Genomic DNA, 19001 nt, shown 5'->3' with positions numbered 1-19001 from the left:
ATATTAAGTACATTATGTTTAAATGCACATCATTTGAACCAGGTTCTCTAGTGTTTCTGCTAAGAAGAAATTTTTCAAATATAGAAGACCCATCACATACACATCCAAAATCTGAAATCTTCAGTAAAACAACTCCAAAGTTCTCTTGGGTAATTTATGTGCTTATACTCACTTATATACATATTAGTGAAAATGGAATCATTGAACCACAACTTCTCTAATGCAGTGTTTCATCACAGGTTCATTTGGGCAGCAGCTGTGTCATCTCATGGGTTCCCTGGGAGAGGGGAACCACACTTCAGTGACAGAGTTCATTTTATTGGGCTTAACAAATGACCCAACCCTGCAAACCCTCCTCTTCGTGATCATCCTGTGCATCTACCTGGTGACCATATGTGGCAATCTCAGCACAATCATTCTTGTCATACTCTCTCCTCAGCTCCATCATCCGATGTATTTTTTCCTGAGCCAATTGGCCTTTGCTGACATGGGCTATTCATCTTCTGTCACACCCAGTATGCTTGTAAATTTCCTGGTGGAAAGAAATACCATCTCCTATCCTGGATGTGCCACCCAGCTTGGTTCAGCTGTTTTCTTTGGAACAGTTGAGTGTTTCCTTCTGGCTGCCATGGCATATGACCGCTTTGTGGCCATCTGCAACCCACTGCTCTATTCCACGAAGATGTCCACGCAAGTCTGTGTTCAGCTACTCATAGTGTCTTATATCGGTGGTATTTTAAATGCTTCCTCCTTTACTGCTTCCTTCCTTTTTTTACTCTTCTGTGGACCAAATCGGGTCAATCATTTCTTCTGTGATCTTGCCCCCTTGCTGGAACTCTCCTGCTCTGACATCACTGTTCCTGCTGTTGTCCCCTCATTTACAGCTGGTTCCATCATTGCGGTCACAGTGGTTGTCATAGCCACTTCCTACATCTACATCCTCATCACCGTCCTGAAGATGCCCTCCACTGAGGGAAGACACAAGGCCTTCTCCACCTGCACCTCCCACCTCACCGCGGTCACTCTGTACTATGGGACCATCACCTTCATTTACGTGATGCCCAAGTCCAGCTACTCCACTGACCAGAACAAGGTGGTGTCTGTGTTCTACATGGTGGTGGTCCCCATGCTGAACCCCCTCATCTACAGCCTCCGGAACAAGGAAGTTAAGGGGGCTCTGAAGAAACAGCTTGGCAGAATAACATTTCCTTAGTGAAGGCTCTTAGTTGGTAGTAACTGATATCATAATATGCCATAAATATTATACTAATAAGAAACTGAGCTTGTTTGGTTTAACTCTATCCATGCTATATCATCAGTCAAGGTGCAACAATTTAGTAAAATTAGGAGTGGATTTTCAGATATCTAATTGTAAATCACAGACTGTAGTGTTCCCTTTTTCCTTTAATAAAATTAAAATAAATTTGTAATTAAGAAAAACAAATGGGCTCACATGAAAAAATACTTCTTCTGCTGAAAATCATTTGAAATTCCATTCACACATTTTTCCAAGTTTCTACTCTGCCATAAGTTAGGATTATTGTACCTTCAAACCTTTAAGACTGTGGCCATTTTTTTAGGATTTTTTTCTTCCAACTTCATTGATAATTCATGGAGAATGGAGCTGACATATGGCACTGTGTAAGTTCAAGGTGGACGTCTCGATTTACGTATGTTATGGAACGATGATCACAGTAGTTAGTCGACATCCGTCATCTCATACAGACACAAAGTTGTAAGATGAATAGGACTGATGGTTTAATGCCGTGTGTATGTTCAACAGCAGTCGATCATGTGATGACTGTGACAACAAGGGGCTTGACTGAGTACCTTCTGAGAGGAAATGACAAGTGGAGTTGGAAAGTTTCCGGAGAGGCTCTCACAGGAAGGGTATTTGCTGAGAGTGGATGATATGGACCCAAAATTCTGGTCTGGGTTCCTCGTATCTGGCTGCAGGCACCATACAGGGTCCCCAGAGAAGGACAGCATGGGCTGTCCCTCACCAACCTGTGAATTCTGGCAGGTCCAAGATGACTTCTCTGTGGGAATAAGTGGGGTCCCACAGCTCCTCAGGGACAGAGTGAGACTCCTTCTAAGAGGGACTTGCTCTTGGTCAGCTCTGCATCCTCTTTAACTGGTTTATTTCCCACCAAAACCTATGAAGCTGTAATGATATTACTGTTTGGCAAACAAATCATCTGTTGCACAGAGACATTAGGTAGACTGTCCCAAGTCACGCAGCTAGGATGTGGTGGGACCAGGGTTTGAATCCAGAAAGTTTATGTTCCAGACTCCTCGGTTTAATGGTCTTGTGTTTCTCGAGAGAGTCCACACACTTGATCTGCTCTCTAAGGCCACAGTCAGTGCACTGACTTCAGGACTGTTACTGCTCTGGAGGAGCGGGGCAGGGTCCTCGAGTCTAAGCTGCTCCTCTGTGTCAGTCTTTTCAACAAACTCTACCACCAAGTAGGTCTAGACTGTGAAGCCTCCACAGCAAGGAAGAGAGGGGAAACCCAGCCTGGTCCCCATCTCTCGGAAGTCAGGGGCAGACCCCTCAATGACGTGATCTGACTGGAAGTCTGACCATATGTAAGCACATGTTGACAACAGGCTCATTGGGCATAAGCTAGACATCATTATGTGGAGGAATTAAAAAGTCTATCTCTTTATTGTAATCATTGCAGTTAGTGTGTTAACACCAGTCCTAGTTCCATGATCTCATTTCGTAAGGATACTAGAGACATAGAGAAAACCCCAGAAATGTCGTCAAAGACTGTCCTGTATGTATTTCCTGGGTGAAAATCTTGTTTACATCATCACCATGGCAATGGAAAAGGGAGGAGAGGTTTTCTGGAATAAAGGAACTCCCAGCCCAGAGAAAATACTGAAATAACTGGGTAAAGCATCCAAATTCAAGACAAGGATCTTAAAAGGCCTTGGGTGAGTGTAATGGGGTAACAGCAGTGGAGATGGGAAGGCATAAATTTAAGAAGCAACGAAAGGAAAAATATTTTTCATACACTGCTGAGGTCAGAGTCGAGAAAATGGGGCAGGTGGTATGATATTACAGGACGGAGGGTTTCATCAGGAGGTGACGACAACGTTCCATTAAGAGTCACTCCTGAGTAGCTGACAGGGTCAGTGGAGTCTTCAGCCCTGAGGTCTTGAAAACTACAGCTCCAACACCAATTGTATCTTTCATCTGGAGCCATTTCTTCCCTTGAGACTCTTTTCCTGGAAAGCATCAAGGAGGAGAAATAGCCCTATTTTCAAACCCAGCAAGACCTGCTTTCCTTATGCTTTTTCTAACCATGTCTCAAAAATCAAACAAATCCTTCTACGGTTCATGTATCTCTTCTCATGCTTTAGCACAAGCAGCTATGAGGCCCTAGATGGAAGCTTTTATACTCCTCTTGGAAAGCATCCCAGCCAAATGCAAGAACGTTCGAGGTACACTTTATATTTTCATGTTATCACAGGTGATAATACCGACCAACTTCCTACCAGGACTTAGCAAGTGTCTTCTTGCCTTTAGTCCCTGAGATACTCTCCCCACTATCCTTCAAGGCCACACCGTCTCCCTAAGAGCCTTCCAGACGTCACTAAAAGCCCCACCACCCCACACCGAGTTTCCTTCTGCTTCTCTTTCAAAGCCAGTGCCACAGGATCTGGGCCTCTGCTACAGAAAACTCTCACTCCCAGGTGTCACACTGGGAGGTGGTGTTCTGTACTGCACACACACTGCTCTAATCCTTGGTGTTTAAAGCAACAGCTACTTGACTCCAGCTTAGGATGGCGTGATCCGGGAATTGAGGCCAGACTTGGCTCTTAGTCTTGGCTGTGGGACGACTCCAGGGACCAATGCAGGTTGGATTCCTGGCCTGTCATGTTGGGTTAAAGGATCTGGCATTGCTGCAGTTGCAGCTCAGGTCGCAGGTACAGCACGGATGCAACCCCTGGCCCAGTAACGTCCATATGCTGTGGGTGTGGCCATAAAAAATATCACTAGTAGAATTACTATATGATCCATCAATTCCTCTTCTGGTTGTATCCATCTGAAGGAAGTGAAAACAGGAGTCTGAAGAGATATCTGCACTCCCATGTTTATGGCAATGGTGTGATATTATTATAGTAGCCAAGATATAAAAACGGCCAAGGTAGCAGTCAGAAAATGAATGGATGAAGAAGTTGTGATAAATGTATTTGTCATAATGGAATATTGTTCAGCCTCAAGAAAGAAGGTAACCCTGCCATTTGTGACAACATGATTACAACTTGAAGGCTTTATGTTAAGTGAAGTAAGTCAGAGAAAGACTACGACTGTACATTTGAACTTATTTGTGGAATCTAAAGAAGCTACACTCATTAAAAAAAACAAAGGATGAGAGGTAGGGGTGATTGAAGAGGTGTTCTGTAAAGGTACAAATTTGGAACTAGCAGATATGCCTAAGTCCTGGACAGCTAATGCACAAAACTACACTCATTATCTATAATACCAGAGTATAAACTTCAAAGTTGCTGTGTCTAGAGCTTAGTTGTTTCACCACAAAAAATAAACTGTAATTATGTGATCTGATAAACGTTGTAGCTGTGCTGCTGTAGAAAACGTCCTGCAATACGTAAATGTGGCAAATCAACACTTTGAACATCTACAGCTTATGCAATCCTGTGTGTCAGTATTTCAACAACAATAAACTTCTAAAATAATATAGATACTACAAATGAAACAGAGAACTAAAAATATTTTAGGGAAAAAACGGTTTTCATTTGCAAGTGACTGTAGAATAAAATTTTAATACATTTGGAGTGTAGTTGACGAAGAAACTATGTTACTTTCAGGTATAGAGCAAAGTAATTGGTTCTTCATATACACATCTTGATTCCTATTGAAGAGGTGGCCCTGGGCTATATTTATTTCACACATAGTAGTGTCTGTATATGTCCACCCCAAACCCCTAATTTTTCCCTCCTGCTCCACATCTCCCCTTTGGTAACTGTGAATTTGATTTCAATTTTTTCCTTTTTTTTAGCTATTTTAAAGGGCAACACATAAGGCATTTGAAAATTCCCAGGCTAGGGGTTGAACCTGAGCTGCAGCTGCTGGCCTAGGTCATAGCCACAGCAATGCAGGATCCTAGCCATGTCTGTGAACTACACCACAGCTCACAGCAAGGCTGGATCCTTGATGCACTGAGTGAGACAAGGGATTGAACCTGCATTCTCATGGGTACAGCTTGAGTTTGTAACTTGCTAGCCACAACCTAAACTCCTGATTTCAATTTTTAAATAAGTGACTAGACCCTGTTTGGGGAAAGCCTCTTAGGAACTCGTTTGGAAACAAGCAGTTTTAGAAGAAAGCACTAACCATTCTCTCTCTAGATTGCTGCTCCTGGACTTGAGCAGCCGTATTCCAGCCTCCAGCCAACCCTGATCACTTCAGACTTGCCCCCACAATCTGAACTGGCCATCTTTCCAGTTACTATCTGTCCTGTGTCAGTGGTTTCTGTATACAGACAGACTCTCTGGGTTGTCTCAAGTCTGAAGTCAAGGGGAGATCCTACCAGCAAACAAGGACCTCTGTTCAGTCCTGAATGGGTTTTTTCTCTACTTGCAGGGCTTATCCTTATGCTTGTGCATAAGGGTATATAGTTACACCACCCCCTCTATTTTTTCTAATTGCTAGCATATTATGGTGTGTTTAACATGTTGCACCCTTAAAGCTGTCTGTTGATTTTGTTTTAATTTCAAAAATCTGAAAACGACAGTCTTTTTAGCTAGTGGTGCTGGGAAAACTGGACAGGTGCATGTAAATCAATGAAATTGGTACATACCCTCACCTCACACCATGCACAAAAATAAACTCCAAATGGCTTAAAGACTTAAACATAAGACAAGACACCACCAAACTCCTGGAAGAGAATATAGGCAAAACATTCTCTGACATCAACCGGCCAAATGTTTCCTTAGGGCAGTCTCCTGAGGCAACAGAAATAAAAGCAAAAATAAACCAAGGGGACCTAATCTAACTGACAAGCTTTTGCACAGCAAAGGAAACCATTAAAAACCAAAAATTCAACCTACAGAATGGGAGTAAATAGTTTCAAATGATGCAACTGACAAGGGTTTAATTCTAAAATAATAGAAAGAGCAAAAACAACTAACAACCCAATTGAAAAATGGGCAAATGATCTGAATAGACATTTCTCCAAAGAAGTTATAAAGATGGCCAACAAAAACATGAAAAAATGCCCAACATCACTGATTATTAGAGAAATACCAATCAGAACTACAAGAGCACCACCTCACACATGTCAGAATGGCCATCATTAACAGGCCAACATGTAACAAATGATGGAGAAGGGGTGGAGGAAAGGGGACCCTCCTACACTCTGTGCGTGGGGGGGTGTAAATTGGTATAACACTGTGGAAAACAGGGTGGAGAATTCTCAGACAACTAAACATAGAACTACCATATGACTCAGCAATCCCACTCTTGGGCATATATCTGGACAAAACTTTCCTCGAAAAAGACACGTGCACGGGTATGTTCATTGCAACACTATTCGCAATAGCCAAGATAGGGACACAACATAAATGACCATCGGCAGAGGAATGGATTAAGAAGTGGTACATGTATACAATGGAATACTACTCAGTCATAAAAGACAAATAATGCCATTTGCAGCAACATAGATGTACCTAATGATTCTGATACTAAGTGACGTCAGAAAGACAAATACCATAAGGTACCACTTTTATGTGGAATCTAAAAATATGGCACAGATGAACCTACCACGAAACAGAGACAGATCATGGATGTGTAGAGAAGACTTGTGCTTGCCAGGGGGTGGGGAGGCGGGAGTGGGATGGATGGGGTGTTTGTGGTTGGTACATGGAAACCATAACATTTGGAATAGATGGGCAATGGGGTCCTTCTGTACAGCACAGAAAAACTGTGTGTGATTGGGTCCCTTTGCTGTACAACAGAAACTGAAGAAACATTGTAAATCAACTATACTTCTATAAAATAAATAAAGTGCTTGGAACCTACAGGTGCTAATAATAGTGATAATTATTGCTATGATCATTCCTGATTTTAAGGTGTCTCCCATTTGGTGTACAAGGAAATAAAGGTGAGGGTTGAAAGAAGCATGATTTTAACCTAAACTTAAGTTAACCCAATTAAGCAATATTTGCTAGGTTTTGGTTAAAACTAATACAGTATTTAAAAAATTTATAGATCACCCAAAATGCTAAGAAAGAGTCCTACTGAGATACTCTGAGAGTGGTCTTCCTCAGGGCCTCCTTTACATCTCTGTTCCGGAGACTGTAGATGAGGGGGTTCAGCATGGGGACCACCACCGTGTAGAACACAGACACCACCTTGTTCTGGCCAGTGGAATAGCTGGACTTGGGCATCACGTAAATGAAGGTGATACTTCCATAGTAGAGAGTAACAGCCGTGAGGTGGGAGGTGCAGGTGGAGAAGGCCTTGTGTCTTCCTTCAGTGGAGGGCATCTTCAGGACAGTGATGAGGATGCGGATGTAAGAGAGAACTATGACAATCACTGTGACCACAATGATGGACCCAGAGGAGATGGAAGCGATAATTTCAAGAACAGAGACATCTGAGCAGGAAAGTTTCACCAAAGGGGAGAAATCACAGAAAAAGTGGTCTATCTGATTTGGTCCACAGAAAGACAGACTCAACAAGCAACTAGCAAATGTCCAAGCATTCACACACCCACCCAGATAGGAAGCCCCCAGTAAGAGGACACAGACTCTTGGGGACATGTGGGTGGAGTAGAGCAGGGGCAAGCTGATGGCCACATAGCGGTCATAGGCCATGGCGGCCAATAGGAAGCACTCGGTTGTCCCAAACAGGACCGCAGAACAGAACTGGGCTTCACAGCCAGCAGTGGTGATGGCCAGTCCATGTCTAAGGAATCCTATGAGCATCACAGGTGTGACTGCTGTGGAACAACCAATATCCACAAAAGCCAAATGGCCAAGAAAGAGGTACATGGGGGTGTGAAGATGGGCACAGCTTCTTATCAAAGCAATGATGCTGCTATTGCCTACTAAGGTGACAACATAGATGCCTAGAAATATCACAAAGCAGATGACACCAAGCACAGGGTCCTCTGTGAGCCCCAAAAGGATGAACTCTGTCACACTGCTGTGGTTTCCAGCCTCCATCTCTCCTGGGAACTAGTCCTGTTGAGGGAAATGGGAATGTTTGTTTATACTTTCATTCTACACTTTCCCAGATTTCTTTGCTTATTCCGCAGACCCATGCACAGGAAGTTCTTCTTCTGCACTGCCTGTAAACAGAGTGCTTTATGGGATTTTTGTTTGTGTTTCTTTCTTCTTCCCATAACAGGATAATTGTTATGTATCGAAGAACAAGTGATGCCAAAAGGATTCTTTTAAGTCTTTCACATTTTGCCTGCCTCCAGGATGCACCCTAACTTCTCGAGCACAGCACAGTGTACACTTTCTGATGCCCCCCTCTGCATGTGACTCTTTGCTTGTTCCTTGGGATATTTCTATCCTACGCCTGCACTGATCCAACCTTCCTGAGCTATTTAGAGTCCCCTCCCACCACACACACACTCTACTCTCTCTGGATTTTGTGCCTTTTTCTTCAACTTGAATGGCTTCCAACCTCCCCCCATCAGCCCCCCCCCCGGGGACTTCTGTTCATCCTAAGATTCATTTCTCTTAAAGTCTTCTCTGCCTTCCAAGGGGTAATCAGATGACTTTCCCTTGGCTTGACATCATGTTTGAAGATGTCCAGATCACCACTGTTTATCCTGGCTATGCTTTTTGTTGTTGTTTGCATGTTTGCTCTTCACTCTCCTCAATTTATATACATTTCCCTCAACAATGGTGTATTTTCTTCCTGTATCATAACTAGTGTTGGGAATAAAATGTACTGCAAAAAAACATTTGATGGATGAATGCATGGACAGTTTGATAAAGCATCAGGTGGATTACACTACAAAATAAGATCTAGAAACTGCCGTTACTAGCTGCTTTTCTTAATGCCAATTCAAAAGAAATATGTGCTGAGCTCTAAGACAAATGTATCTCTACTATTTTCAATAATGAAAATACGCAACCCCTGTGCTAAGCTACATTCACTGATCTGTTGAGTTTGGGGTGACATTTTCTTCTTTTTATATTAAAAAAAATTTTTTTGCCTTTTTAGGGTTGCACCCACAACATATGAAGGTCCCCAGGCTAGGTGTCGAATCAGAGCTGTAGCTTCCAGCCTATGCCACAGCCACAGCAATACCAGATCCAGGTGCCTGCTGAGCAAGTCCAGGGATTGAACCTGGGTCCTCCTGGGTGCTAATATGATTCATTTAGTTGAGCCACGATGGGAACTCCCTAGGGTGACATTTTCATTAGTACCTTCTCTATGTTTTGCCATTGTGTTGTGACTTAGGCAAACTTCCTGTGTTTTGAAACAATCCTGAGAAAGCAGAATTAATGATAAATTATAAGGGAAGACACAAAGAAATCATTGCAATCCAATGCAGTATTTTAGGGTATACTACAGATTCAGTGAAATTTAGAAAAAAAAGTGATATTTGTCAGAATGAGAAAATAGAGTATGAAAATCTTTTTAAATTGTTTCTTTCAAGTATTATAAAATAAAAACTTAGAGATTTCTTTCAGTAATCTGAAATTTTCACTTATGCACGTCTTTTCTTTTCACTAACTCCAATTAAATATCAATCCCTTCAGGTAATTTCTTCCGATTTACAAAACCTATTTGCATGCATTTTCTCTACTTCTCTCTACATAATTAACTATAGAAAGAGTCACTCACAAATCCTTAATGTTAACAATGCCTCACAATCTATTTCGGTTTCTTTTAATGTCAGTTGCAAATAGTGTTATATATTTGTAATCATATTATAAATTACATTTACTATTTATATTTTCACTTAGTTATGTTGATTAAATATTTCCTGATTTCTCAGGTAATACTCATAGAAGAAATGCTGGATATGATATTCATGGAACTTCAAAACATATCCCAAAATACTTTCCTAAATGTATCTCTCTATATGCTCTTTGGAAAGTTTATTCTTTTAACACATTAACATGACACTGAAATTTTCTATTCAGTACAACTGGTTCTGATCTTCATAGAAAGAAAATTTTCTGCCAACAACATTATTTGCATTCTTTAAAGTCTGGAGTATTTAATGCAAATGATAATATATGCATTAAATAGCTTCGAAATGTCCTTCTAACTTAAAAATATAAAAATGTCTCATTTTACGAAAGCATTTAGCGTTTCTACTCATACCACTTAGTTCATTGATAGAATGAATTGTGACATATAATGAATGAATAGCTAAGAACCTACAGCTCATTGAACAATATGTTATGATCAGTCTTCATTAAATGCATTAAATTACTCTAGTGATAGGCTAGTCTACTACCATGGATGTAGCTCTTTCATGAAATATCTGTTTTTAGTCTTATCACTTGATCTCCCATGACTTTAATGGTCCAAAGCCTCTCCTTTCTACATCAAAACACTGAAATATCTGAATAGAGCCAGCACACACCTACTGCCTTCCCTTTTCCAAAAGTAAGCCCCCATAGATCCTTTGGCCATTCCACCTGGGGCATAGCTTTCAGATTCCTCACCATTCTCCAGTCAGTCTATGAACAGGCTCTGGTCTGAGGAATGGGGCCAAGCACTGAGCAGCATGTGTGCTCTTTGCCCTCTGACCCAAGCAGAGTTCTGTGGGGCCAACCGTGCCTTCACTGCAGGCTTCAGTCTGTGCTCACAGCATCCTGGAGGCTGAAGACAGAAGACACAGATCCTGGGCCTCCCGGGGGCCAGCATTTTCTTGCATCTGACATTTCAATCTGTCTCACTCAGTATTTTTTCATTTGTAAAAACATGAAAAGTTGTCCCTACGATGCAGCTTTGGAGTGAGGTTGAAAGAAATGACATCTACAAAGTACTCATCAGAGGTGTTTGTTCTACATCAGAATTAAGTTACTTTTCCTTAAGTCAAAGTAAAGTGTTGGTGGATTTTCAATTATTTCACTTTCATGAGGATCATAGCATAATTTTCCCTTCAACCCATGTCGAGAGATATTCACAAAATCAAAGGCTGTCAGGAAGTACAGTCTATGCTCCTTTCTCTGTTTGGGGCTATGTCATTCACAGCCCCAAGCATAAAAGGAAACTGATTTTTCCCTTTCTTCCCCTCCCCTGGCTACCTGGAGATCTTTCTAGAGCTCTTAACTTTGGCACGAGGTTCATGCTGGCTCCCCTGAGTCAGAGATTAATGCTCACCCCACGCTCCCCCTCACTGCACAGGATGAAGGGGCCATGGCTCCGTGCCTCCAACAACCTGAACGTCAGGTGGTTTCTTCCGGATTCGCTTTCCACTGTTTCAGCTACACAAGCCGAGCACTGCTTTGGCTGCTGGGGACCGTCCAGACGGCATTCTAGGGACTCTTGGGCAGCCTGGTTTGGGTGCCCAGAATGACCATTCTGCAACGCCAGTCTTGCTGAGGCCACCTTTCCACAGGGCTCAAGAGCTAAAATTGGTTAGAGTTTCTTTAATTTTTAAGTTCTCATTTACTTTGGTTATTTCATTTATTTTTAAATTACAGTAGATTTACAGTGTTGTGTCAATGTTTGCTGTACATATAGTGACCCAGTCATATATATACATACATATACCTGTATATTCTCATACTCTCTTCTATCATGTTCTATTCCAAAAGATTGGATATAGTTCCCTGGGCCGAACAGTAGGACCTCATTTCATATGCATTCTAAATGTAATAGTTTGCATTTACAAACACAGTTTTACATTATTTAGACAAACCCATGACAAGTGCACTCACCTCTCAGAGCAGAAGTGTTGATGCTGACCTCTAAGGAGAACTTTATAAAGCAGATGTTTGCCATGTAATTGTATAGTAGCTCTGCACTAAATACCTGACAGCATAAATGGTTGAAGGCTCTGCTCCATCTAGAAACAGATTACAAACGTTCTGTAAGGATGAGGAGGGTGTCTTTGTGTGTGTGTGGGAAGGAAATGAAGGTTCTAATAGAACTGACAAATCTCTAGGGCTGTTCTTCCTGGCCCCTTGAGATAAAGGTCCCTGGGTTAGCTCTCCAGAAATGACTTGCAGAGTATGTGACGCATTCAGTGGCATAAACAGAAGGTCCAGTTGGAACAAATTCCAAGGAGCCTGATGAACACTTTTCCAGAGAATAGGATTAAAAAAAAACAGTTGAGAAAGAAATTTGGAGGGAGATGGGGGCCACAGTCAGGGCCACCAAAAGGCTCTAATTTCGTCTATGTAGACAAAACAGTCCCTTTAACTGAGGACATCAGCTGGTGGAGAAAGCCATGGAGTAATACGAGTCAGGCAGCAGAAACAAAGCACCGTCTCCTGTCCCTCAACGTGCAGCCCACAGACTGGTGCTCGCTGGCAAACTGTTATTATCAGTCCTCGATGCATTAAGGAGAGGAGTGAAGGGAACCATTTCTACACTTTCATAGCAATTTGAGAAAGTAATTTAAATGTGTTGACTCTAATCATAAACATTAGATTTACATTTTTTATTTCAGTCCTGTTACTGATTTCCCAGCCATTCTAGTTTTGTAATAGATCTCATTACCAATCATCCTTGGAGGCTTGGGGGAAAATGGATAAAAACTTAAATGGTTTGAAAATCACTAAGTGTGGCTTTATAGCCAGGAGACCTGAGGTTAGCTTGATGTGCATGAGCTCAAGAAAGCTATTTAAGCTCTTTGAGACTGAATTTCATGTTCTATAAAGTGGGATTATAACCCCTATCTCACAGTATAGGACTAAGACTTAACTGGGATAGCATATAATATCTGGAAGAGCTAAGTGAAGTTACTGCTCTGTCTCAAACATTGATTAGAAGAAAGGGCTTGGATGTGTTGACTCTGATGATTCACACTCATCAGGGTTGGGAGGTGCCCTGCCACCTTTTGCAAATTATTCTATTGCATCTTAACCCCCCCCCAGATACTTTCTTCTTTGAAACCATGGTGTTCTAAGCTATGGCATCTCCTGTCCACCCCATGAAGCTCCCTGCTATTCCTCATCCCCTGAGGACCTGAGCTCCTGCACCTCAAATTTTCCCTTCACCTCTACCTTTGTCCCCAGCAAAGACAACTTCTAAGCATTTGGACACATCAACTGACAGCCTAACCTCAAATTTCCTCTACCTTCTTAACTCCAATAACTTTCATTCATCCACAAGCTACTTATGGAACCCCTATAACATTCATATCCAAATCTCATTTAGGATAGTGAGACCTAATCTCCCACCACTAAACCATAAATATGTAAAGCTACAGTTTCAAAGGCTAGTCAGCCATAGACCACCAGAAACAAACCTATAGTCCTACACAATCAAGTTTATTGGGTCAGTGCAGCGAGGGAGGGCTCGCCAAAAACCAGCATGCATCTCTCAACAGGGGAGAGAAGGCAGATGCCTCTGGGAAGGACTGGATTCTCACTGAAGATACTGAGGACAATGAAGGGGTGCAGGAATCAGTGCCGGACTGGTTGCTGCTTCTGAGTGAGATGAGGAGAAGGACGTAGTCTGGGGTTGGACGCCATTAAGAAATGATGGCAATTTACTAACTGGGCGTCTCCAGTAATAAGTGGGGATAGTCCCCAGCCCTGGGTGTTGTTATCAGTAAGGACACACTCGTCAGTGAGAAATTGGGTCATTATGGACATAAGCTTGGGGGAAGCATTTTCTACTAATTTGTGCTAGATTCTTGTGTGTCGGTCCTCCTCGTCTGAAGAACAACAGAAATGTTTTCTGTTTCTGTCCCAACAAGGCAGTTTTCCTTACAAAATCCATTACTGTTTACTAAATTTATTGACACAATTGTTATACTCTCTATGTTAATCACCCTAATATTTGCCAAACGTGAAGTTAAGCCTCTTTGCATGTCCTTCTTGGATAAGTAATATGTTTGCCTTTTTCTTGAGGAAGACTCCAGGTTTTTCCATTTTCATAAGCTTTCCTTTTTTTCAGGGCTGCACCATGGCACAGGAAGTTCCTGGGCTAGGGGTTGAATCGGGACTGCAGCTGCTTCCCTTTTGGCACAGCCACAGCAATGCAAGATTCGAGCTGTGTCTGTGACCTGCACCACAACTCACGGCATCAGAGGATCCTTAACCACTGAGCAAGGCAGGTTCAATCCTTCATCCTCATGGATATTGTTTGGTTCCTTATCACTGTGCCACAATGGGAACTCCTTATTAATCTTTTCAGTGAGTGAAATTACAGATATGTTTTTTTTCTATCAGTCTTCTATTTATTTCATTGGTGTCTTTTGTTATTATATATTTTCCCAATTGTTTGTTGTTCCTTTTAAGCTTCCTAAGATGGAAGCATAAACTTTGTTTTCAGCCTTCCTTGAGGTTGTTTCCCCCTTTATCATGAGAAGGATTGCATATCCCTTTTTTATGTCCGCACGTTTGAATGATGCCCTGATACTGTGAAAGAAATGTTAGACTCTGGATTGTGGCAAAATCCTCTCAAACAGCCATTGCACGAATGTACCACCATTTCTTCACTTTTAATTCAGTGAAGGGCATTGAGAATTTTCTAGTTTTGGCAATTCTGAATAATGCTTCTATAAATATCTCCATATAGTCTTTGTGTGATGTGTGCTTCATTTCCTCCTGAATAAATATCCGGATTTTAATTGCTGGCTGTTACGGTAAGTATATGCGTATAAAAAAATGGCAAGACTTTTTCAAAATGGCTGGGCCATTCCAAATTTCTAACCAGCATTGTAATGAAGTTCTGTTTATGTTGGTTATTTGTCAGCACTTGCTACTGGTCGGATTTTTTTAAGCCATTCTACTATGTGTGTAGCATTATGTCTTTTATGTATTGCATTTCCCGGGGACTGGTTGTGTGCAGCATCCATTTCAAATGCTTATTTGCCCTTCATACCTCTTTCTTTGGTGAAGTGTCTATCAAACTTCTACCTATTAAAAAATTGGCTGTTCTCTCACCATTGAGTTATGAAAGCAAGTTATAGATTTTAGACACAAACCCTTTACTGTTCTCTGAATATTATGAAATCTGTGTTCTGTCATTTGTTTCTCACAATGTCATTTGATCTTATTAATGCTTTTGTTTTTATGAAAACCAGGTCATCATATTGTGGTTCCTGTGTTTACTGTCATATCAAGAAATCTTCCTGGGGAGGCGGAACAAGATGACAGAGGAGTAAGAGGTCATGCGCACCTTCCCCACAAACACATCACAAAACCACATCCCCATGTAAAACGACTCACACAGAACATCAGCTGATGCTGGCAGAAGAACTTGAACCTCCACAAGAGGGCAAGAAACTCTTGACAGAACTGGGTAGAACAAAAGGAAAAAAAAGAGAGAGAAGTAATCAGGACAGGACCAGCATCCTGATAGGGACTGTAGGAGAAAAGGAACCCACCCTGGGAAGCCACCTAACTGCCGAAAGATCAGCCCAGTCAGTGGGACCTCAACTACCAAGAAAAGCACGGCAGCTGGACTCATAACAGCACAGCAGAGTGAGAGTCGCACAGATCATCTGAAACACAGGCCCAGATACCAGCCTGAGACACTCTGGTGGGAGCTGGGCCCTGAGACTCAGGCACTGGAGTCAGTCCCGGGAGAGAACTGGGGACGGCATGCAGGGCTAAAGGGCAGTGTGCCACAGGCTAAAGAGGGGACACCATGGCAGAGGGACCCCATGAGAAGGTCTGGACCCAAAGGAGGGCAAGGCGCCATTGTTGGGGCGGGAAAGGAGGCGAGGTGGGCTACTATAGGAAAGTCCTAGCACCAGAGGTGCACTTGCCCCGGGCTTAGAGGGCAAGGTGGGGTGGCTCAGCAGAGCTAGGGGCTGTGAGAAGCCTCTTGCTCGTTTAGGGGAGATTAGTGCTTCTTGTGCAGGCTACCTATTGTGGCCAGGCACCTATTGTGTGGGCTAAGGGCATAAGGGGCTAATTGCCAAGTGGTGCCCCTTGCACAATGTACAGGTGGCAGGGACAGACTGCATCGGTCATCTCAGAGGCCAGAGGGTGGCTTGGCTTGCCACCACTGGGGCCTGTGAGTGGGTTCCATCTGCAACCCTAGTCACCTCAGGGTTGGCAAAAAAGAGGCACTGCAACCAAGCACCATACGCTGTTCTCTCACTCCCCTGGGAACACAGCGCCTGGCAGCTGCCACTGCCAAAATGCTCTGGTGGTGGCCAGAAACTTGACTGTCCCTTCCCAAGACCCTACAACTAGGAGCAACTGGTGCAGCACCATCCATGTGGTTTAAGTGGGACAGGGTGCTTCTTGTGTGGTCTGCAGGTTGCAGTGGCAAACCACGGCAAGTATTTGATTCCAGAGGTGGGTGTGGCCACTGCCATTGGAAATACAGGAACCAAAATCACTTGCAGCCCCCTTCACCTAAAGGGCACCACAGAGGAGGGCATTGTGACCAAACACCGCCTGTAGGTGCACTAGCACCCAGGAACACACCTCCCTGCTACTGCCACTGCCAAAGGTTTCAGGCAGTACCTTTGGCAGTACAAGCCTGATCTCTGTCACTTCCCAGAATCCTGCAACTAGGAGCAGCCTTTACGGCACCTCCTCTGTGGGCTAAGTGAACACGGATCTTCACGATGCAGTCTACAGGTGGGGGGCCGCAAACCCCCAAGTCTATACTTGACCAAGAGACAGTCATGGGCTGCTCTAATGGGGTCTGAACCAGGCACACCGGTTCAAATCACCTTCACAGGCATTGCAATCAAACCAAGCTGTCAGGCTCTCCTCCCTGGAACTAGCATCACTTGCCTTTCCTAACCGCAAATGCTGTCCTTGAAATTGACCAGAGCTCCCCACTTTTCAGGGACCTGCAACAGAACACTTGCTGCATTCCTGCAGTCCTTACTACTGATATGAAGCCAATGCACCGAACTGATACTGGCTCCTCCCCTTGCCTCCTTCTCCCTGAAAATCAACACGCGCACCTGGGATACACCTGCTCACAACCGAAGAGACACGCACTATCCTCAAACTTCCACTCCAGAAATATAGTACCCCATGAATAATAGGGGTTTCCCTCTGCATCGAAATTACCTTGTAGCCTTGAAGCACTACAGTTTGGCCTTCCCCAAGCCCAACAGAAAAGAAACAAAAGCAAGACGAAGCTCAGAAACCATCCAGTTAAAGCAACAGGAAAATTCACCTAAGCAGTCAAACAATGAAAAGCCTCTGCAGTCTGAAGACATTGTAGTCAAACGCGAGGTAGTGAAAACACTGAAGGAAGGAGAGAGATTCCTTTAGAAAGGAACTAGAAAATATAAGGAGGAGCCAAGAAAACTAGAGATCATTTGCAAGATTCAAATGACTAAGCGAGGAAAGAAAAGCATAATGAGAGAATGAATTAGTGACATGGACATAGAATAGAAATCCCATGAAGCAGACAGGAAAAACCAAATGAAAAACATGAATGGGCAATAATAACGACTATGGATAACATAAAGCAGGCAATCTATGCATAATAGGATTCAGAGGTGAAGAAAGAAAGGGGATTGAAACTGTATATTGGAAGAGGAGTTCCGTGTGGTCCATGTTACAGAACCACATAAGACCCGTGAGGTGCGGTTCGACCCTGGCCTGATCATTGGTTTAAGGATCCGGCTTGCCGTAGCTCTTGGTGTATGATATAATATGGCTTAATAAATGGGCATTGCTGTGGCTCGTGGTTAGGCTGGTGGCTTAGGTCTGATTAAACCCTGCCTGGGAAAACTCCCTAGGGCCGCAGGTGCAAGCCCTAGAAAGACAAAAATAACTATAACAAACATGTTGAAGAAATTAATGATGAAAACTCCAATCTAAAGATACTGAATCAAGATAGGAAGCACAGAGGCCAACAGTGAACCCAAAGCCCACACAAACATATTATAATAAAATGGGAATTTAAAGATAAACGAGGATTCTAAAGGCAGCAAGAGAAAAGCAAGGCTGAATTATAGGACCCCCATAGGGATCAAGCTGATTTTTGTAAGAACCTACAGGCCAGAGGAGTGCAAAGATATATTTTAAGGTGCTGGAGAGGAAACATGCAACCTAGAATACTCCTAGTCAGCATATATCAATTAAAATAAAGGGGAAAGAAGATTTCTTTCCTTTCTGCAGCATACAAAGCTAAACTAGACAAGCAATACTAACCCATCTAAAGAAATACTGAATGCTTCTTCTCTGAGTTTAAAAATAAAAAGAGAGAGAGAAAAAAAGAGAAAAAAAGAATTAGGAATGGAGGAAACATTAAGGAAGCAGTCAGTCAATACAGCGATAGAGATCTCAACATGAAGAGTTTAAAAACAAAAAAAACAAAAAAAAAAAAAAAAAGGACTTAAACAAAATCTGGGGAAGGAAGTAGAAATAAGATTTAGAAAAAATGTTTGAGCCTATATGAGTAACAGGCAAAAGCAAGTAGAGATAGGAAGGAAAAACAGGCAACTACAAATCACACCGACAATAATCACAAAACTGAAAAGTATTCAGCATAAAATAATGGAAACCATCCCAAACTAGAAAAATAAGAAGAAGAAATGAAACATAGAATGGATGGAACAAGTCTAAAAGCATAAATACATATCTATCATAATCACCTTAATGTCAGTGGACTGAAATCTCCAATAAGACGCAGAGTGCAGGTTGGATAAAAAGCAAAAACCTACATCTGCGTCTACGAAACTCACCTTAGGGCAAAGGCACAATATTGATGAAAAGTGAGGGGATGGGAAAGATTTTCATGCATGGTTCATAGACAGGAACAGCAGGATTCAACTACTCATATCAGACAAAACTAGCTAAAACGAAGGCCAAAAGAAAGACAAGAAGGATGCTGTTTAATGGTTAAGACCATTCAAAGAAGAGGACATTACAATCACAAGTATATT

General features: G+C 42.5%; 2 protein-coding genes across 2 annotated transcripts; one reads left to right on the top strand and one right to left on the bottom strand.

Annotated features, from left to right (window-relative positions):
• Nucleotides 1-268: 268 nt before the first annotated feature.
• On the top strand, nucleotides 269-1213 carry LOC110258180 (olfactory receptor 502-like). Its single transcript, XM_021081358.1, has one exon. It carries the CDS (start codon nucleotides 269-271, stop codon nucleotides 1211-1213), a length of 945 nt encoding a protein of 314 aa, XP_020937017.1.
• Nucleotides 1214-7233: 6020 nt separating this feature from the next.
• On the bottom strand, nucleotides 7234-8207 carry LOC110258181 (olfactory receptor 491-like). The gene has a single exon (XM_021081359.1). The coding sequence runs from the start codon at nucleotides 8197-8199 to the stop codon at nucleotides 7267-7269; it is 933 nt and encodes a 310-aa protein (XP_020937018.1). The 5' UTR covers nucleotides 8200-8207; the 3' UTR covers nucleotides 7234-7266.
• Nucleotides 8208-19001: the final 10794 nt, after the last annotated feature.

Source organism: Sus scrofa, unplaced genomic scaffold (assembly GCF_000003025.6).
Source record: "Sus scrofa isolate TJ Tabasco breed Duroc unplaced genomic scaffold, Sscrofa11.1 Contig1499, whole genome shotgun sequence".
Classification (NCBI taxonomy): Eukaryota; Metazoa; Chordata; class Mammalia; order Artiodactyla; family Suidae; genus Sus; species Sus scrofa.
The sequence above is the reverse complement of the archived record's forward strand: the minus strand, read 5'-3'. Positions and strand labels throughout refer to the sequence as shown.